Consider the following 22,547-nt stretch of genomic DNA (forward strand, 5'->3'; position numbering starts at 1 on the left):
TGAGTCAACATTATGGATTTTGAGCCTTGCTTAAATATCAATTGACAACACAACCAAGTCAACAATATATCTGCACAAGAAATATTAAAATCATCCTAGTAATATTATTTTTATTAGTATCGCAAATGTGTGAATAACAATTTGTAATTAAATTAAATTGTATTTATAGAACGGAAAATGCACATATAATGTTAAGTATTTGAAATAAAGTATTTGTTCAATGAATACAAGCTGCCTCACATTGTATTATAATTTTTTTCCTTAGCCATATGCTTTAGAATATGTATTTTTCTAAGATAATTGTAAAGAAAAAAAATTCTTTAATATAACGATTATGTAATTGTAATTCATAATATCCTAATTGTTTGTAATAATTGGAAATCAGTGAGAACGATCGGTTCTTATTCTTACGAGGCAATTTCATTTCGTTATTACGAAGTTAATATTTTAGTAAAAATGTGTGCAATATCGTGAAAGAAGTTAAACTTAAGATTAGAGAAATGATTTTTTAAATGTTAATTTTTCTTTTTTTCTAAATTCGTAAAAAAAAAAAAAAAAAAAAAAAAAAAAAAAAAAAAAAAAAAAAAAGAAAAGAAAACGATTGAAAAGACGTCATTCTGGTCATTCGATGCAATTCATAGACGTAATGGTCAGTTCAACGGTTATTATCGAATACTTTCAATCGCATAAAAATAAATCAAAGATTAATTGATATATTGCCACGTGATATAATCGTCGACATAACATAACGTCGGCTGCTTCTCCATTGTGGCTTCACTGACTCTAAGTTTTGTCCAGTCAGTGACGACAAATAGCATCGGACTTGTGATGTTAACGAACTGCGTTTTACAATTGTAAATAATTGTACAAATTCTTATGGTGAATATACGATTAATATGTTATTGAAGAACGTTTAAATATTTATGAAAAAAATTAATCATCATGGATTGAGATACGTTTAAAAAATTACACGTCTTCGAATTTAACCTCTACCTTATGCGATTAGCAAATGATATCGAAGAGAAATTTATTCGATTGATTGTTATAATTAAAGATCGTAATTTTATAACGTAACATGAAGTTTATATGATATTTAAATAATATCGATAGTGTATATAAATGACAGTCTACATTTAATCTCCATGGCTAAAGAAAAGATCCGAAATTCTGAATCAGGCAACAAGGTAGTTATATGTATAAATTTATTACAATGTATCTTTCTTTTTCTTTCCATTTAATTTCGTATCATTAACACCAATATTTTCAATCAGATAACTTTCAAAAGCGGGGAGACATATACTTCAGAGTTTGAAATCAATGAGACACCTCCTAGTGCTAGAACGTTACTCACTAAAGGTTTCATACAAGATGAAATTAATTCTTTCTCTAGTAAGATTGAAAAGAATTAAATTTTAATATCAAAGATATATATATATATATATAATGTATGAAATATTTTATATTTTGCATCTTCTGTTTAGAAGCTACGGTGTCTACTCGTGGACGTTTTATGACAGAACAAGAAAAGTTACATTGTCCCAATGAACGGCCTTTATACTTATACATACAAGGACAATCAAAACAATATGTTGACTGTATGTAATGTTATTTTCTCTTATTTAATTTTATATAGAAACGTTTTTTTTAAATAGATCATTGATTTAACAGTGGCCATACAAAAAATTAATGAAATTATTAAGGCAGAACATAAAAATTCATTAAATAGACCAAGTCGATTTACTAATGCGCCTCCGCCTCTTATGAGTTTACATTCTGGAATTACATCAGTAGTAAGATATAATTTATGTTATTTATAATCTTATAGAAAATGATAGATGAAAAGATAATTATAAATTCTTTTTAAGATATTTTCTATTTGATGACAAGAAGTATATACTTTTTAACAGGAAAAGATATGCATCGGTATAGAAAATGCACCACAAGGTTTTGATTTGCGAGGAAGAATTATAGGCATTGGCGGAGCAAATTTATTGTACATAAGAGGAGAGACTGGTGCAAATGTAACTTTAAGGGGAAGAAACTCGCAATTTATAGATCCTGTTTTAGGATCTGAATCTCCTGAGCCACTTCATTTACATATAGAGTAAGATGTTTGTCATTGCTTTATACATTTTATTATCAATATTGTTTCCATCAAATAAATTTCTGTTAACTTTTAATTTTATAGACATCCAAAACCAGAAGCATTACAAAATGCAAAACAGTTGGCGATTAATTTAATACAAACAATGCAATCTGAGCTGCAAACTTACATACAACAACAGCCACCGCCAGTGCAATCTCAGCAGGTCATAGAACAACCACAAATACAGCCATGTACTGTCTATTTTTATTTTTGCATTTATATCCATTGAAAAGAAATATTGATATTAAAATTAATTATTAAAAATTTATTATTATTTTACAGCACAATTTCAAACTATGAATATTGGTACTTTAGGGCAGCCTAATGTCGTTACGATACAACATCAAGGTACAATTTGTGATCATACATTTTATTTCGATTATATAGACGAATATCGTCTTATAACTAAATAATTAACTAACTAACTATATAAGACGACAAAATCTATATGGAATTATATTTTTGACAGATATAATACAACATCCTCAAAGTAACGTGGTAACACTACCAGCGACTATTTTAACAGCTACGGTAGCTGGAGCACCAGGTCCTGGAGTAACAGTTCCTCCCCCAGGAGTACATATACCACCTCACTCAGGACCATTAGTACCTCCTAACCAACCTCAGGTATTATTTTAATCAGTTGGAAATCAGTTGTTTTATCGGGAAATCTTATCTATAGAAAAAGAGCTGCGAAGGAGGTAGCGGCAGAGGGGAGAGAGAGATTGCTTCATGTTCTGTCGATAACTTTGATGGCAAGTACCATCTATCGGAAAGAAACTCTTTTGTCGTTTCAAAAGGTAACCTGCGTTGCGTAAAAAGTTATGTCTCGTTCAAAGAAGTTTCTCGATGAAAGATGTCGCTCGTTATTAACATTATTGACGGAGTATAAAGTATTGCCCAATAATAGGGATGATGCATTGATTACATTTGTCATTTTTATTTTAAGGAAATACAAACTTTTATGCCACCACCACCTGTTGGACAAGTACAATTAATTGGGCCTCCATCAAGCGTAAGTCAAGTGCAATATCAGATTCATCCTGGACAACCGCTACAAATTCAAGGTATCCAACCAGGGTCACAAGCATCACCGCAGCCTGTTGCTCAAATGTATGTTATGAGTCAACCACCACCACAAAGTCCAGCTCAACAGAATTTCATTTCGACTGCCAGTGTGCCAGTTAGTGGGGCAGTGTCATATGTTTATACCCAACCCAGTGTACAAAGACCTGCAACACCTTCGCAAGGAATGATTGAGACTGTTAATGTTAACTTACAACAACCACCTCCAGCAACTCCTCTAAATATAACTCAACAACCGCCACCACCATTATTACATCTTCATTTTCCTCCACCTAATTTCCCTCCAAATCAACCACCACCTCCTGTGCCTCAAACTTATCAAATACAGTATCAGCAGGTACAGGCACCTGTCTCACAATCACAAGCGCAGTTCGTTCTACAGCCTGGAGAACATATTGTGCCACCACAAATACAACAGAATCATGAACAACCTCAAGCTGTAGCACAGCATATGATTCCACCTCAATTTGAGGGTCATCCTCCACAATTTCACTTACAAGTTCCACCACCATCTACTCAAACTTTTTTGGTTCCTAATGCTCAATCTCCCCAACATCCTCAGCAACCTCCATTACCTCAAGGAGGTGAAATTCAGCATCAACAGGACGAGCAAGGTCCACTGCCGCAGCCGGTACCTCCCCCGCAAATAGTACCCCCTCCGTCAGTGGCACAAATGCAAAATTCGATGAACGTTCTTACTAGCGTACCTCCACCAACGCAGGCACCTCCTCCTCCACAAAATGCTCCATGGCTTTATCAAGCGCAGCAACCACAGCAGATACCTCACTCTCAGGGCCAGCTACAGGTAATTTCGTTCTTAGAAATAACGAAAAGAAAAATGATAATAGAATGCAAATGATAATAGAAATAAACGTGATAATGAATGTTTCATAACGTTTCCTTCGACTATTAGGTACAAATGCCACCTGGAAATATGCCACTTCATAATGCACCTCCGCCACAAATACAAGCGCAAATACAATATCATACTCCCCATATGCAATATCAAAATGGTCATATACCGGCCCAAGTACATTATACAGTGCAAACACCCCAACATCAACCGTTCGAACAAAAGCCAGATTCGCCTGAACAACAGAAACCTCATGGGGTGAAGAGAAGGTTTTCTGATATAGAAGGAAATCAGGTATATTTACAATTATTAATTATTCGAGTGTCTCTATATGCATGATAAATAATATAATGCACAAATAAAATCAATGTTTACGAACAGGAACCACCACCATATCAATGTGGCCCTTTACCTGCTCAACGTCATGGCACAGGGTAAGCACATGCATACGTTATTTCAGTTTGTTTATCTTAACAAATTCATATCAGTCATTTACGATAACTTGTACGCCGATAGTAGGACAATCACTTAGGTATAAAAATCAAGTTATCTTTGTGTAAAGCTGATTTAATATAAGCAAAGTGTTCTTTGAGAAGATTAGTAACAAGAGATATATAGTTTAGTTCTTATCTTAGAAATTTTTTACTTAAATAAATCTAATCTAATACTTTGCTTTCTTGCAAAGCATTACTTTTTCTTCCTATATTATTTATAATTTAAATATATATCGGCATTGGTAAAGCATTGTTTGCTTATTTAAATTTATGTTTCAATTAGTTAACAGTGCGAAGAGATATTGTACAAAATGTAGCAGGAAAGTAACAAAAGGTAACATTTAAATTGAAACAATCGTATTATTGTTTGAACAAATTTTTTACAGAAACCTGCCTTTACCAAGACCGAGTAAACTTTGACGACTATATGGATTTCTTATGAGATTAAACAGATCTATGTAATAATTTTATTTATTGTCGATGAACTGACGATCGTGAAATTTCACATTTGTCGATTCACTATTTTTCTAATTATTCAGCATGTAACATTGATTATTTGTTAAGTATTGTGTTTTAGATATAATCATTATTTAATTACGACGAATTTTTCTATTACCTCAAGAAAAAGGAAACTCGATATATTCATATGTAGAAAGAAATTTACAATGAATTTTTCCGACTTAAATGAAAATAATTACCGATTGATATGACTGATTGTACATTATTGTCATACGTCAAAATTAATGTATGGATATATAGAGTTTTATTAATCCACATAATTATAATTCTGTTACGAAAAATACATTTACATAGATTTGTTCATATCATGGGATAATTCAGTTATCTATAAGATTCGAAAAGGAAAATAATTAATAAACAAGCTTAATTGTCATTTAAATTAAGCAGTTTGTTGTACAATGGAGGTTTTTATATATAAAAAGAGATTTTTGCTTTCATTGTTAATTATAAGTTCCTTCATCATCAGTAGCAAGCCAAACGTATGCATCATAAAATTAAGTTTTATTTTGTAGAATTATCCTTTAAATAATCGACATACCGTTAATACGTAATGAAATAAATTTTGATACTATTAATTATCATCTGGTGAATTCAGGCTTGTTCTTAATATTTCAGAAATAGCCATGGGTGTGCATCAGGTGACTTTTACATTAATATATGAAATGCTTGCGTCCTGTTAACAACTTAAAAAATTAATGAGTTCAACTGAATTGTTTAAGCAGAGAAGGTGAACGTCAACAGCAAGTCTTACATGGTCCATCGCCAGCAGGTGCCGGCCTACCCCATGGAGATCGAAACAAGCTGCTAATGCCACCTCCACATCCAGGTCTGTAACTAAGAGTATTTTATGCGAAAAAATGCTAGATATTTTTTTAAATGTATATACCAACATAATATATTCATCACGGGGAAAGACTTTACACACGCAAATTGATTATTGTTTATGGTAGACAATTTTTATTTGCCATAAACATGAAAAAAACAAACAAACAAACAAACGAACAAACAAACAAATAGTATTTCAATCAAGAATAATTTTCGACCATCGATGTGTAAAGTCGTTCCTTTGTACATTTATTCTTAATGCGTGTTTATAATTATTGAAAATAAAGTATCTAGCATTTTTTCTCAATACTCTTAGACTGTAGTGTTATTTAATGTAAATATATTCTTATAAAAATGATATAAAAAATGTTATAGGTGTTTTTTAATTTCTATTTTTTGGTAAATCGCTTCTTTTAAATTTGCCTAAATACTTTACAGATGGGCACGAGATTGACAAAAGGATTTGTGACACTGCTACTTTAGCTGCTTCAACTTTGTTTCTTATTATTTGGATTTTATGAAACTTTGCACATACTGTATGGCTACAGTAGTTGACTCAGGCATTCTAATTTTACTGCTTTTTTTTTTTTTTTTAGTAATCTTTCTTATTAATTACTAATTCATATTCGTATGCAAATTTGAACATTATGTAATAAGCCAAGTTTTTATTTCAGAATGTCAAAGACACTAGAGAAATATGGATCTGGTCTTTTATTAAATATATCCCGAGAATGTCGAATATAACAAACATTGAAATATTGTAATATTCTCAATATAAATTCTAGGATAACGTATCTTTTTACAGTCGGTGGAAATTCTTCCGAAAAGGGAATAGCGATAATTCATTTCGTTAACAGATAATATGAATTAAATAAAATTTCCAGAAATATCCTATCAACGAGATTATGACGTTAGAGATAATTCGTTTCTAATTATTTCATGTTTATATTACAGTAAGAAATGCTGGTAAAGAAAATTAAACCGGATGAGAAGTACGAAATAAGAAGAAAGCAACGTTTTCAATGAATACTTTTGTTATTAAATAGTATACTACGTAGGAAAAAGTATTATTAAAAATATTTACATTTTAGTTCTATAAATATCGATCCAGACTATAATCAGGATTAATAATTATATTTTATTAGTGCAGCGTGTTTGGTACGAGCGATCATGCAAAAAAGGAGATGGAACCAATTCGAAAGACGAATGAAATTATAATTAATTTAACGATTATAATATCTTTAGCTTTAACAAAAGCCATGTGTTTTATTTATCGCTGGGATGCATTATCATCATATAGAAACGGACTTAACCGGCAAAAATATTTGTTTTTGCAAAATAATCTGCAAAACACAAAGTTACTTTAGCATACCTTTGTAATACTAATCGCAATATCATAATCTAAAAGCATTTTATGCGAAAGAAAATTTTTATAGTTTCATCGATATCGTTATAGTTATATTAATTATTTGTATTATTCAGGTGAAAAGCGTAACGTCGATCCAAAGCACACGGGACTAAATCCAGGTACGTTCATGAAATTTTTATTCTATTTAATCCTTATATAGATATAGATAAGAAATATTTACTCTTCTATGATTAGGTAACGAACCGGTATTACTCGCTGAATCCGGGGGTATGAATCCTGCGAGTGGACCACCATTACCACCACCCCCACCTCCGCAAGCACCTTGGCAATCTCATCATATCAGAGCTCCTTGGGGTAGACCTCCACCAATGCCAAGAGAAGAACATCATGCGTTATGTCCTCCCAATTTGCCACCAACGAATATGCCACCACCACAAATAAGACCAAGAGGTATATCATAATTAATTATAAATTTATATTGTCGTTAATTATTTTGCTATTGTGAAAATAGGTCCTTTAGAAGGTAATCGTTCTCCGATTCAAAACACGGTAATGGATCATCCGCTGAATATCGAGTACAATCAAATACCACCGCACGCTGCAAAACCACCACCTTACAATTCGCATCCATTGATGCAGTCTATTTGCAACCCACCACCACCACCACCTCCGCATCAACAACAGCGGCCACAGCATCCGGCGCAAACTATGCCGCCGCATTATCAAGTGCCAATCTCTCAAGCATATCAGCCACCGGCGCCGTGTCCACCATGGATGAACTAAAGTTATTTTATACGATTTTCGCGCTATATTCACATGTATTAATAACGTTGATATATAAGATCCTTTATGAAGATCTCTAAAAACGTCGAATTAACGAGAATCGTTGAATGAATTCAATTTGATATCGATTTGTTCCTTGATAGGTTATATATATATATATATATATATACATATATATATATATACGGTTATTGAAGTATACTGTAAAAAAAGAAAGCAGTTAAGATATATTGTTCTGTAAAAATTTGTACATATTCCAGAACTTCTATCTAAGTTATGTAAGTTATAAGAAACGAATGATAAATTTATTATAAACTATAGCGTATAGGGAAAATGGTGATGTCGAACGTTCATTCGTATAGTTTCAAAGCTTTAGAAAGATTTAGTTTACAAAGATTTAATTTGTAATTAATACATTAATCAATTCAATTATTACTTTTAATTATACATCTTTTTTTTTTTAACGATGACCCGCGGGGTATTGTCAGCGGACTCAAAGTTAATCTATTTTCTTTTTCTTGCGCGAGAAAAATCGCAAATCGCGTTTTCTCATCAGTTTGTTGAATGAACCCACCCGTTACGGAGTATGTAATTTTTTATGAAGGCACAAATAAACAATTAACATTGAGAATCTGAGCGTTCATTAATGTTAGAAATGAATTGGCGTAATCGTATTAAATATCTCGTTAAGAAATTCTTTACCTTGTTGTTTGCAGTAACGTTACGGAGATTGCTTTCGACGAAAGGTAAAATTAAGAAAATTGTGAAACAGACGAATACGTTGTAACGTAGACGGTGTTCTAACACCGTCAATGATCAGAAACCGTTCTCTGTATCGTTGTAAACTGTTATCGAGCAAACATCGTTAAAGCCTCTGTGTTTTCGCTTCTAATTACTCGTTGCCCTGATTAGTGTTATGACCTGGCATGCCCAGTGAAAGGAAAACGACGATCAAATTTGTTCGGCTTACGTCTATGGATTTACGCGAATTTTTAGTTCTATATATTTTGGTTGATTTTCCACTAGAAAATACAATTTACTATTTCCTTGATTGCTTCATCGATATATGGATGAAATTATATGATATTATTTTTGTAAAGTGAATTTCGTAAAGTTCGTATAATCGACTTTGACAATCGATTAGAACGTTATGACGGCAAACGGAAGAAATTAATTGGATTAAAGTATGTATAACCAAAGAAAATCTTAAATATTGAAAGATATGATTGAATCTATCGAGATCATTTTTTCAAGATGTCACAAGGTTGTCCGTCGGTTTCTCATCAGCTTGCCGCCGCATCGATCGCCTTTCGTCGTGCTCGTAAAAAATTTCCAAAGGATTATGGCGTTAGATCTAAAGACAATAAAGTAAGAAGAAAAGTAACGAGGAAATTTTATTTAAAAGCGGTAACAAGTAATATACTGAATGAAATTTTCTTTTCTTTCTTTTTCTTTTCCTTTTTTTCTTTTTTTTTTTTTTTTTTTTTTTTTTTTTTTTTTTTTTTTTTCGTAGACCGAAATAGAATGGATCAAGAGAAACAAGAACGATCAACCTGTGAGCTCTTCGTCCGCGAAATGTATGAGTAATAACGATAAATCACAGTGTTTTTGTTCGCCGTCCGTGTACAGCGATGATGATCCACGTTATTTGTCGGCAAAACAAAGTTTATCGATTAAACAAAGCAAATGTACATGTTGCCGACATAACAAGGAATATTTCGAAGAATCTAGAAGATGGTCGAACGATCAAAGTGCCGTTGGAGATGTTTTAGATAAAGTATCAACTCGCGAACGATTTATCGATGTTGAATCAAGAAAATCGGTAGATCGATACAAGTGAGAGCCTTACGATTTCCACCAAGATTGAGATCTATTTAATGTGAATTATCATCATTCGAATTTTTTTTTTTTTTTTTTTTTTTACAAAAGTCACGACCTAGAAAGAGATACGAAGAATAATTTTACACATCTCACGAGAAGAAAGTGTACATGCTGTCCGATATCTATCAAAAAACGCATAGAAAATGATCGATCAAAGTTAGATTCCGTTGATCTTTTATACGTTGCATCGCACGAGAAACATTGTTGCGTTAATTCTATGGACAATCGTGGTGAGTTCTACTTGTTAGAAAATTGTAGTTTTAAAATCAGGATTATTATATATACGTTTTTTTCTTTTTTTTTTTTTTTAAATATTTTATCGTTTAAATATTATAAACGATCGGCCTTGAGCTCGATCGAACGTTTAAAAAAATATTAGTTTAATAAATTTTAGTTATAAAAGTTAATTCGAGATTGTTTTGAATTCGAAATTTTTTGGAGACAATACTATTTCAGAGCGTCTCGTTGAAGATGAAACGCTTGACAATTTTTCACGAAGGAACCGGGACGATCAGGAGCTTCGTCGATCGTGCTCGAAATTAGATAAGTCGACGACAAGGAAAGAAGAAATCTCACCTTTGCTTCGCACGTGTGACCCTCGCTCCCCACGAGACATTAATCTCGATCTCTTAGGATCACCCGAAGACCATCGGCCTCGTCTCTGTCATCGTTGTCCTGCCTGTCCTCGTCACTCCTGTCGACAACGATGCCACTTTTGTCAGCAGAAAAGGTTTCCTACTTAATATTTTAAAGGATTTCACCATTATTTCTCTATTACATCAATGAATTTGACAATATTTTAAGTTACGACATCGAGATTTGACGATATTTAAGTTACGAAAATATCTGTTCAAATTTTTCAAATATATCAATCTTTAACTTTTTTCTTATGTTAATATTATAATAGGGAAATGTTTAAAGTGCGATATTGAAAAATTAAATAAGAACATATATTGTTCAATGGTATTAGAAAAAAAAAAAAAAAAAAATAGAAAAATAACGAAAAATAATTGAAATTGATTAAAAAACAGTCTCGTATACGAGTACAATCCCGTAAAACTAATTACGAAGATCTACGAACGTCTCTTTCTCTTTCTTTCCCTTTTTCTGTCCCTTCAAAGCGAAAGGATTTCTAATTTTCTCCCGGTCGGTTGCACGTGCCTGTCTATTCTGGGTAATCGCCGTGGCTGTTCGTCGAAGGATCACGAGAGGATACGAACTTATGGGAAGAAGGAGGAAGAGGAAGAGGAGGATGAGAATGTAGGAGTTATCGATCACAAAGATTCGATATCCATTCTCATGGAAAAGTATAAGTCGAGAGACGCGCAGGAGGAAAGACAGAAAAGGAAGAATCGATCGAAGGGAAATGAAAGGATCGGCAATTGTTACGAGGAGTCGCAAACTTCGAGAATTCTCGCTCGCGAAAACAGAAAGGATTCGACGGAGGGCTTGGAGAATTCCAAGAGTTGCGATCGCTGTAGATGCCAAGAAAATCGTCTAAGATGGAAGGAACAGGAGGAAAGGGAGCAAGAGGAAAAGACGCTCCTGTTCGATGATGGCCGTAATCGGATTCGTGGCGAAGGCGATTTCTATCGAAGGAAGAAGCCTGCCCGATCGAAATTCGGAGTACCCTGGAGACATACCTTTTGACGACCCTATCCTTTGCCAGTTTACTTCCCTCTATACATATACTTTTTATATCCTTTTTTTTATCCGCAAATTTTATAAACGTCTAACATTTTTATCTACCCTGTTCATTATGTACATTGTATCTAATTTATTTTAATACTTTGTTATGTACTTTGAATGTATAGAATTGATAAAAAATATATTACAAAACATTTTTCGTAATCGTTTGCCTTTGATCATTATTATTTCTTGTTCTTTTTTGTTTTTTTTATTAAAATGATTTTAATAAAAAACAAACTACAAAATCCGATTCCTTTTCACTTTGTTGGTCTTTAGTAAAATTCTCTTCGATACGATCTAACGGGGCTTTTAAAAATTCTACCTTCAACGGTGGTCCTGCAAAGTTAATGATCGTAGCAACAGTTAATAAAACTCACAGTTAAGAAAACTTTGGTGCTTACTTTGAAAGCGTACCGGTTCAGGTGGAATTACCGAACGTGGCCACTTACATTAACCTGCCGTGTCGCTCGCAGAAGTGGCCTCATGGGGCACCTCTTGTTCTTCCCCTTTCTCCTCCTCTTGTTCTTTCCCTTTCTCTTGTTCTTCCTCTTTCTCTTGCTCTACCTCTTTCTCTTGTTCTTCCTCTTGCTCTTCTTCGTACTCTTTCTCTTGCTCTACCTCTTTTTCTTGTTCTTCCTCTTGCTCTTCTTCGTGTTCTTTCTCTTGCTCTTTCCCTCGTTCTACCTCGTGCACCCCCTCTTTCTCTCCCTCTCGCTCTTCCTCTTCTTCTTCTCGCTCATCTCCTTCAGCTTTTTCCTCCGCCAGCTTAATCGGCTCACCAGTCGGATCTGCGCCGTGTTCGACTCTTAGTTTTACGCTTAACGTTAACTTTTATTTCAACTTTTATACTATTCTCGGTGCGTGCGTGCGTGTGCGTGTGTATGTATGTATGTATGTATGTATGTATGTATGCGTACGTATTTGAGTTTTCCCGTAAATGAAGCGTGAAACTTTGGAATTGTGTTCTACCGATTGTAAGAAATGAAAAATATTAAGAACTCCCTCTGGAGTTTCGCAGATTTGAAATTTGTTGTGTACCTACTTTAGAAATTTTCGAATGAGTACGTTTGACAAAATATATGCGAGAAGAAATTTTTAAAGAATTTTCAACCATGCAATTATTGCAATTCATATAATGCATAAAATATTATGCATTAAATATTTATTTATTTATTTAAACGTATATGTACATCTCGTTACCTTTCGTTGAAATTTCTTTAATCTCATCTACGATTTTCGATTCTTCATCTTCAGTTTCCAAATGCTCCGTCACTTCTTCTCCCTCAATTGTCTCGTCCAACTTTTTTACATCCATATCATTCATTTCTACATCCATAGGCATCGTCTCCATTTCTTCTTCGTATTTTTCTAATTTTTTTTAATCAATTAACATCGAAATACACGATTACGTGTCTCGTTAGATGGATGATATTTACCTCCCGTAGAAACTTTCGTATGTCTTAAGTGATCCTTGTAAATTTGTTGAAGCAATTTGCTAGCTTTCTTCATATCCTCTCTTGTACCGAACTCCGTGGGAATGTCATCACGAGATGTCACTTTGTCGAAAACATTCTGACGTAGAACGTCGAGGATGCCTTCTACAACGAAAGACCTTGAAGAAATCACCTTTTGAATACCGAAGGAAGTTCTCCTTATGCGATGCCTTTTATAAGCTCTCTGACGAGACGAAAGAATTAGCTTTATGAAAGCATTCATTTTACTTTTCTCTTATTACTTTTATATTATATCATTAATTAAGTATAGTAAGATATTCAGACAGTTTTAACGTAATTAACGTACAAATAACATGAGATTTAATATTTAAAAATTTTTAAGTAATAACAAAATTAATAACATTACTTGAATGACCGTGGCGGCTTTGTTCACAATTTCGAAACTCAATCTCGAATCCTGGTATACCATTTCCAACCATGCAACAGCTTGTACAGTTTGTCCGGTATCAACGATAGGATCATGCGCCTTCTCTTCCTTCTTGCTAATCTCCTGATTCGCAGCTAAAAATTACGCGAAACTAACGTTAACTTTTCTCCTTTATCTTTTTTACCAAGAGGACTCGTTGAATTTCTCACGAAAGTTTCTTCCAAGTTCTTACTCATTTGCATTCTTATGTTTCTATTAGTGTAGTATCCACGATAAGCCACCTATATATGCGTTAAAATTGATAAATTAATTTCAAAAAAAAAAAAGAAAAAAAAAAAAAAGAAAAAAAATAGAAACGCAGAGAGATCCTTTTTTGAAAAGTTTTTTCAAAATTTACTTGAATCGTTGGTAATGATTTTATTATTTCTTCCTGTGGGACACCAGCTTTTCTCAATATATTCAATGTATTCATCAAAGCTCTTTGCCATTGAATTTTTCCTTGGGATTCAGCAACCAACATTCTAGTATAATGACCACGGAAGGCTGCCTAATGTTAAAGAATATTTTTTTCTTTTTTTTTTTTTTTTTTTCTTCAATCTTGTTTCTTTAGAAAGAAAGAGAGAAAGACAAAGAAACTTTTTACTTGTATAATCGTGGCTGCTTTTTCGGCTTGTTCCACATTAAATCCAGTTGTTTTTAATATATCTCTTATGGAAATCCTCGATGTTTCGTCGAATGTTTCATCTGAACTCATTGATATCATTATTATGCGAACTATTAATTGATATTAAATTATATTATTTACCTTCGTCCAATCGCTGACCATCGATGGTATCCAAATATATACGGAATGCTTTCTAAGTAGTAAAAAAAGAATAAGAATTAGAATTAGAATTATTCTATTCGTTTCATTATAAATAAACGAATAAATGAATATAATTTATGCCTGAATCCTTGGTGCTGCTGCAGCAATTTGTTCCATGGTCAAGCCGGTTTGACAAAGTATAGTCATAATCGTATGACTTCCTTTTAAAATATTATTTACGACTTTCATCGCGACTGCGTAAAAGATTTAATATTTATAATTTATTCGAATCAATTAAAACAAAATCAAATTTTCTAACCTTTAGCATTTTCACGAGTAATTAGAAGAGCATCTATGTAATCGGCAATAAATGAATAAATCTCTGTTGGTTGGGATCTCAGTACCTATGAATGATTACAGGTTTGAGGATATTTTCAAAGTAATATTGTTAAAATAAAAATCTATCGTGAAATAAAAAAAGAAAGGTATCGTGTGGTGTATACACCTCGCGTGTAATGTCGGTACAAAGCTCACGTAATCCTTCGGGGACTTTATAGATGTGTTTGGCGCCATGTTTCTGAAGCGTAACATCCATTTTTATGGTTGCTGCTTTGGCACTTTCTCTTCTTTTCCTTTTTCTCTTTTTCGTTTTCTTTCTTTTTTCTTTCTTTCTTTTTTTTTTTTTTTTTTTTCTTTTTTTTTGTCGAATTGATCTTTATTGCCTCAAGTCGACGGATCCGTTCGACGAAGAAATTGTCACAAAGTCGAAGAATACGCAACTCGATTTTTAGGCCTTCCTCATTTATTTTATGATCGAACGAACCTAACTTCGGTTCTTATTAATTCTTGTTGTCTGAATTAATTGTCTTTGGATAATATTAACCGACAAATATTCTTTTACTTTTCATTTATTTTTAATTTCATTTTTATTTACACACAGCGTGTGCAGGTAATTTTTTTTATTCTTTTCTTTGATTTTGAGAGAATAAGAATGAGAATCGGCAGCTATCGTTCAATCATACTTCTTCCTCTTTTGTAAAGTCAAAAGCAAAGCTTCTTAGATATTCGAAAAAGATACGAGATTCGTAACTTCAAAGAACGAGCTGCTTTATATGTTGATTTTATATTTTCCTCGAGTATGCATAGAACGCGTAAAGCCTTTATAGGAATAAAAAGGACCGGGCATCTGAAACGAAAATGTTCGCGAGAAGAAAAGGAAAAAGTTGGATTTTCGTTGAAATGTCGATTCGTCGGGTTGCGTCTAGGATATCGTAGAAATCCATTTTTAGGTCTTCTAAACAAAGAAGTCGACGTTTCCTTTTCGAGGCACGTGCATAAAGATTGAAAAGGAAAATAAAAAAAAAAAAAAAAAAAAAAAAAAAAAAAAAATTGTACGATCTCGAAACTTTATTTTTGTAAATGAATATTTTTATCGCAGTAGTAGAAGGATGTTTTAAAAATGAATTCGATTAAATCGAATTTTACAACTGTTTAAATATTATAAAGAACGTGGCGTTTGATGTTATCTATGTAAAAGAGAAAGCATAAGAGAAATCAACAGTCGTGGAGAAGAGACGAACGTTAAATTTTATTAAATTTCAACTAAAATTTACACGATGAACATTTCTGCGAATATTGTAACGCGCACGAGGAGAGATTATTAACGGTCTGGCGATCGTAACTTCTGTGTAATTCCATTAGAGACGGGAATAAAGTTATATGTGCAATGTTGGAATAGAAAGAGACAGAAAGAGAATCGTACTGTCGAAGATTTTCACGGTTTGACGAACAAGATGAAAAGCCGTTATATTACCTACGTAATAGAATATATCATTTAGTAATATGGATGTCATTTAGTAATATAGAATCAGTAATTACCTTATTTCTCTACTTAACTTGTATAACTCCTATCAAATAAGATATTACATATAATATGATAAATGCAGAAAATTTGTTATCAAGTATTATAAAATACATTTATCATTTTCAATTTATAATGGCTAATAAATTAACATTTACAGTTAGATTTACAATTAAAATTTATACGTTTGATACAACGTTTATATAATGTCCTAATATAATGTTTGACCAGGTGTTGCTGTTTCTATTTATTTACATATTTGTTCTTATCATTATTAATACATAATGATAATGGCTGACAATAAAACAAATTGATTAACGGAATAGAAATATATAAGAATAAATCATCAAAAAATAATAACTTTAATCGTGAAGTTTTATGCTATTGGCAAAATCCGATCGTTAATCTGAGATATTCAATAATTTTTAAATTCAATAAATTTTAATAATAAATTTTTAAGTAATGGTATCTCGCTTAATAAATCGATGCTTTGTGAGGACATTCTTATGGTGGTCATACGTTCGTGAAAATCGATCGCGAATGAACCATGATCGCTCATTGTCTACTCTCTATCGTAGTTCTTTCGTTCTTGATCATCCTACCGTCATCGCGTGAGTAACTTACATAATTCATACCGAACATAATCGTATCTGTTATCGTTCAATCATATATTTATCTTGTTATATTTTCTTTGCGAGCTTCGAAATCTTTATTTGTTATGTCCGATAATATGTTTCGCAAAAGTTACGTTCATCTAAAAGTATTATAAAGTATTGATTTTCTTAATTATAGTTTTTTTAAGCGTCACTATAATCGATCATAAATTAAAAAATTTTATTTATATTTTGTGAATCATTAGCGTAACAAACTTGAATTATACTGATCTAACGAGCTATTAGAACGACGTCTAATTTATTGTTGATCATCCGATTTGCTACTAAATTGCACTAATCGTTAGTTAATATTGTATAGATTTTGATATCTCTCATATTGCCTCGAGTATTATATTGATTCAACGTATCCGTATTTAATTATTATACGTAGATACGTACGAAAGGATCGTCCATAAAAATATATTAATTAAATTCTTACATGATCGTGGAACTTTTAAATAATAAATAATTTTTCTTCTTGTTATATGGGGATTAATCTAAGGAAGGAGTAAAAATATATGCCAATTTTCGTTTCGTGTTTCATAATTATCAAGGAGGATCACTGAGAGAATCAAGTTTCGGTTTTGTTCCTCCACCATATAGAGGCCCTTCTGGCCCTTTTGGTCCTCCGGATGATCCTACGAGGATTAACGTGCTACCGAAATTTCGAGGTTCACCTAGAGGACCTCCTCCTGATAGAGGTCTATCAAGACGATGGTAGTCTTTTATAAACGAGGTAGATCCTTCGTATTGCAACAAAGGAAAATTTTCAAATTAACAAGAAACAGACAGAATTGCTAATGAAATGTTTGGGCAAGATAACGAGCAAATTCCTAAATAGTAAAAAAAATACAGGTAACTTACAAAATTTCTTATCGATATTTGCTTCTGAAATATATCGTACCTATAATGTACATTTTGCTGCTTGTGTATGTTAATTTCTGTTGCACGCCAACCATAGATCAGACGAGTTTTAATATGGAAGTAGAGAATGTTTATCAAATAATCTAAAATACGATTGTCGTAATAATACCGACGTAACTAACTACGTTACATTAGCGTTTAATAATAAATTGAAAAAAATTTTTTAGACGGAAAAAAATTTCATATATTTATATATTTGCAATGATGGCCAAACGACGAATATAATTTTTCAGTTTAGTACGAGGGAATTAAAAAAAAAAAAAAAAAAAAGCAGAATTAACTTCTTCCATCTTCGATGTTTACGAAGATAAAAATAACATTTCGTATTATTCAATCACCATGGCGAGAGTAGTTACAAACCTCTGGACTTGTTCTTCGTAGAAATGTTTAACGAGCTACGAGCGGTTATCGTGCCAAGCCAACGAAGAATCGCGGTAGAATCATCGCGAATAACACGCGAATAAGCGGTTTGCAATAATTAATCAGCCGCGCGTGCGGCTTACGTGTAATTTGCAGACCGCCGAGTCCCACGGATGGATGTATTCTGCCTAAACAACCTGACGGTGGGCAGTAACGTGTTAGGTGGATGCGGTGAGCCCTGTAGACTGAAAGCAAGCGATAAAGTCCCTAGGAATAGTATTCTCACTTACTCCTGTAATGGTAATTACGTGCTCAGTGGGAACACCATCACCGTTTGTATAAATGACGAATGGTAGAACCCGCCTACTTGTCAGAATAAGTGATCAAATTGTTCTTTACGATGCTTCAACGCTTTGTCAAACGATTTCTTTCATGTCTTTTATTTATAATGAACTATAAACTAATAAATCTTATAATAGATATAAGAGTTTTAATAATAAATATTAAATACTAAGTGACAATGTATGGGAATGGGAAACTAGATTAATGAAATTAAATAACATTATCTTTTCCGACATCGTACGTTCAGAAACGTGTTCACCTTTGGAAAGCACCACCATCGATATCTCGTGTACTTATCAGGGAGAGACCGTACTGTGGAATGAACGGGCAAGGCCAGGAACACGAGCAAAGCTCTCATGTAAACAATCTTATAATTTACCACCCCACAGACGACCTAGTCTATCGGGAGATCGTCCGCTTCGACGATGCTCTTTGGGATCGTAGACTCTTCAGCTGCTTGTCAGGTAATTTACCTTTGAGATAGATATCGGTCTGTCTATCTAACCAAGATATGTTCATTCTAATAAAGTTCTTTTGAAAATAGTTCCGTATTAATATTCTCGAATCCTTTTTAGAAAATGAAACGAACATATCTCATGGCGATATTCTTATTGTCAATGGATATAATGGAAAACTCGATCTTTTTCCGTGGCACGTTGGTTTATATTAGAGCAAAGCTAACAATGGCTACAGTCAAATATACTGTGAAACTCTCAGGAACAATAATCTTATGTAATGTCCGGTAACTATGTCATATATAATAAAAAAAGAAACGAAGCGAAAGAGAGAGAGAGAGAGAGAGAGAAAGAGAGAAATAACTGAGAAAAGGATGAAGTTAAATTTTGTAAAACATCGTCGATAAATTTTCCATTCCAGCCGCGCATTGTTTCTATGACGAGGTATTCTCCAAAATCGAGGACACGTCTCGCTACTATGTTGCTGTCGGCAAGTATTACAGGAGTTGGGAAGCTAGAGAGAACTATGTTCAGAAAGCACCCGCTGAGAAAATCATTTTGCCTGACAGATACATAGAAGGGAGAGGAAATTTTGCTCAAGGTATAGCTCTCCTTAAATTGGCTAAGCATTTCGAGTTAACAGTCTTGATTAAACCGATATGCCTTGATTGGGATAACATTTACGAGAATGTACAATTACGAGTGGGCAAAGCTGATAAGATAATTAATCGTTCGATATTCTATATAATTAATTATGTGTCTGTTTAAAGGCTCCTAAGATATTTTTCTTTTTTCTTTTTCTTTTTTTGTCAAAATTAAGCCATAGGTTGGGATAAAACTCTCATGGATGGAACGTAGAAGAGCGAAAGAGATTAATTTAACCCTTCGTATCTTACGATCAATCCTTGAATTCCGTGCCCGAATGATTTTTATGATTATATTATGTACGACAAATTTCGCGCAGTATATTTAAATGGTACATTAATTATCTTAACGTAACGAACTCGTTCGTTAATCCAACATAATATCTCGATAATATCCAACATAATAATCTCGATAAAGCTAAATCGTACTATTTCATTACGCGCATCGCTTCATTATACGTTATTAATATATTCTTCAATATCTTTGGGAGAATCTCGGAAAAAAAAAAGTTGAATGATTAATCGTCCATGTCAATTATAATATAATCATGATAATAATGATGCCGAGATAATGGTTTTGTCGATCGAAGAAACAGTAAATAGTAATTAATTATTTATTCGTTTAGAGGGCGGTACTTCGGACGATTTTTCGTTGTTAATTATTTTCAGAGAGCTACGGAAATACTCGACTATAATTATTTATTGGAATATTATTATCGTACCTGATGATAGACATCATTTTATACTTCATCCTTTATGGATAGGTAGACGACAGGTGAGCGATTTAATTAAAGAGATATTCGATTTACTAGGTACGAGTTTATACGAGGGAGACATTATAGGAGGACTTTGTTTCGAGATGCATGGAATTTGGTATCTTCATGGTGTCGTTAGCATGACTACGGTGAGGAACAATACCTGTGATTATTACTCTTACATCGGGTTCACCTATGTCAGCTACTTTCGTGATTGGATACTATCCATCCATCTAGTGACATAATGGATCTAACTACATATGAATTTTAATGAAATCGCTTAAGAATTCGACAGGGCACTGATAAGTTTTAAATCAATTATATTTATATCCAGATGTAGAGAGAGAGAGAGATAAAGATTGATAGATTGATAGATTAGTAAAGTTCCTAATATGACAATTATAATCAAAAGATCGATTTTCTAGTCGAGTTCATACGATGTACGAATTTTTTTTTTATCAAAGTAGATTTACACTCCAAACGATTTATCCTGTAAATAAGTAATATGTGATTAATAATGAAGCCGTTTAAATAAGGATCACGTTTAACCATCAAGTTTTTCTTTCTTCTTCTTCTTCTTCTTTTTTTCCTTTTCTTTCATAATTTACACCGAAAAGAACGAACGAAAAGTTTGGAAGAAACGAGAGCATAAAATAAAAGTTTCCAACGAAATATCGACGTAATTCCATTTCTCTTCTCCCCCCCCCCCCCCTATGATTTTTGTTCTTTCTTTTTTCTTTTTTTTTTCTTTCTTTTCTTTTTGTCTTTTTTTTTTTTTTTTTTTTTTTTTTTTTTTTCTTTACGCTCGTGAGTTTCTATCCGATTTTGCAAAGTCGCATTCGCAAACAAAGGGACGGCGAATAAACCGCATCGGTTTGCTCGGACTATCCGACAGAAATCTAAATTAGTAACCTATCGTTATTTATAACTGTCGCCTGTATCGGTACGCACAACGTAGAGTCACTCGAAAACTTTTTCTCGATCGAAATATCAAAAGCATGTATTACTCATTTCCCATAGGTACTTTCCAACGAGTATCGGAATTATCTTCGATGTTATCGATATTCCACGATCGGATTTTGTTTTATGAGCTCATACTATTCTATTCTTTTATTTTCCCCTCTCTTTTTCTATCTATATGATAAATTGAGTAGGACGGCTTTCGTATTGACAGATCGATGATTTCTTTTTCTCTTTTCTTTAAATAATCGCTTTATATCTTATTAATAAAATCGAAATGTAATATTATTTATCAGGATGTAATATTATATTAATTATCGAACGGAAATTAATCGGTTAATCGAACGTAGCCGGGTATCTGCTCATGGTGCATTGAGAATTGAAGCAAGCATAATTTAGTAACGAAGCTTAATCGATGGACGACGGTAACGATGTATGCAATTTATTAGCATTTGATTATTAAATTAGAACATCTGCAGGTAGAACCTATGTCATTGTATAGGATGTGAACATCCATCCGAGTTGCAATATTCGCTAATACATATGTTTGTTTCTGGAAGAGTCGCGTTTGCTTTTCGTATGATTCATGCGTTAATGGGAATGTGTAGGTTTACTAGTCGGTAAACCTCAACACGATCGACGAAATTAGGATAGTTTGAAACGTTCCTATTCGTCCTAGATATTCATCGATAATATTTATAGATAATTTATAAAGATTTTTATTAATCATATTCTATATATTATTTTTAACTCTATCGAAATCAAACTGTGTCACTGTATTTTACATACTACACTAGCTAATAATTACGTCCTTACAAGTTCCTCAATTTTGTTGAGGATAATTCGATGATGAAAATGAAATTATGTTCTACTTCATTTTCCATTAATTAATAATGAATTAATTAGAACGAGCACCTAGTTAAATTTTTTATCTTACGTTAAAATAACGCGATGGTTGTTCTTAGATCGTTGCGATATCGCTGATGTGTCATATAATGAATTAATAATTAATTTTGATGCATTTAGATCGATGTATTCGATATAGATATTTATACGCATTTTATCTTTCAATTAACCGCATTAAATAATAACGCGATGGACTAGATCGGCCTTCTTTCTTGGAAAATAAATTCGTTCGATGAGCTCTAATGTAATTCACATGTTAATTAATTTTTTACTTGATCCTTTAGAAGATTATAATAAAAAAGGGATATATCAAGCGGATAAATTTATAACAAATAAAGGGATATTTTACGACTATA

At 32.8% G+C, this 22,547-nt stretch overlaps 2 protein-coding genes and 1 pseudogene across 10 annotated transcripts; all 3 read left to right on the plus strand.

The window, feature by feature from the left end:
- The first annotated feature begins 380 nt into the window (after positions 1–380).
- Positions 381–8,706, plus strand: LOC124950405 (extensin-like). Of its 9 annotated transcripts, none has more exons than XR_007101358.1 (15): positions 381–1,184; positions 1,272–1,389; positions 1,482–1,595; positions 1,669–1,790; positions 1,908–2,104; positions 2,189–2,337; positions 2,429–2,494; positions 2,616–2,773; positions 3,096–4,037; positions 4,146–4,379; positions 4,467–4,519; positions 5,714–5,736; positions 5,818–5,924; positions 7,406–7,450; positions 7,527–7,618. XR_007101358.1 is itself a non-coding variant. In XM_047497038.1 (15 exons), the coding sequence occupies exons 1-15, from the start codon at positions 1,143–1,145 to the stop codon at positions 8,073–8,075; spliced, it is 2,835 nt and encodes a 944-aa protein (XP_047352994.1). In that variant the 5' UTR covers positions 381–1,142; the 3' UTR covers positions 8,076–8,706. The 9 variants fall into 9 exon arrangements, 7 of the variants coding, with proteins under 7 accessions (XP_047352994.1, XP_047352995.1, XP_047352999.1 ...); XR_007101359.1 differs by having other exon boundaries at positions 5,821–5,924; XM_047497038.1 differs by lacking the exon at positions 5,714–5,736 and adding an exon at positions 7,804–8,706 and having other exon boundaries at positions 7,527–7,742.
- Positions 8,707–9,595: 889 nt separating this feature from the next.
- Positions 9,596–11,787, plus strand: LOC124950407. The gene is made up of 3 exons (XM_047497048.1): positions 9,596–10,186; positions 10,413–10,686; positions 11,078–11,787. The coding sequence occupies exons 1-3, from the start codon at positions 10,174–10,176 to the stop codon at positions 11,604–11,606; spliced, it is 816 nt and encodes a 271-aa protein (XP_047353004.1). The 5' UTR covers positions 9,596–10,173; the 3' UTR covers positions 11,607–11,787.
- A 6,321-nt stretch (positions 11,788–18,108) lies between these two features.
- LOC124950602 lies at positions 18,109–20,570 on the plus strand (annotated as a pseudogene).
- Positions 20,571–22,547: the final 1,977 nt, after the last annotated feature.

Source organism: Vespa velutina, chromosome 7 (genome assembly GCF_912470025.1).
Source record: "Vespa velutina chromosome 7, iVesVel2.1, whole genome shotgun sequence".
Classification (NCBI taxonomy): domain Eukaryota; kingdom Metazoa; phylum Arthropoda; class Insecta; order Hymenoptera; family Vespidae; genus Vespa; species Vespa velutina.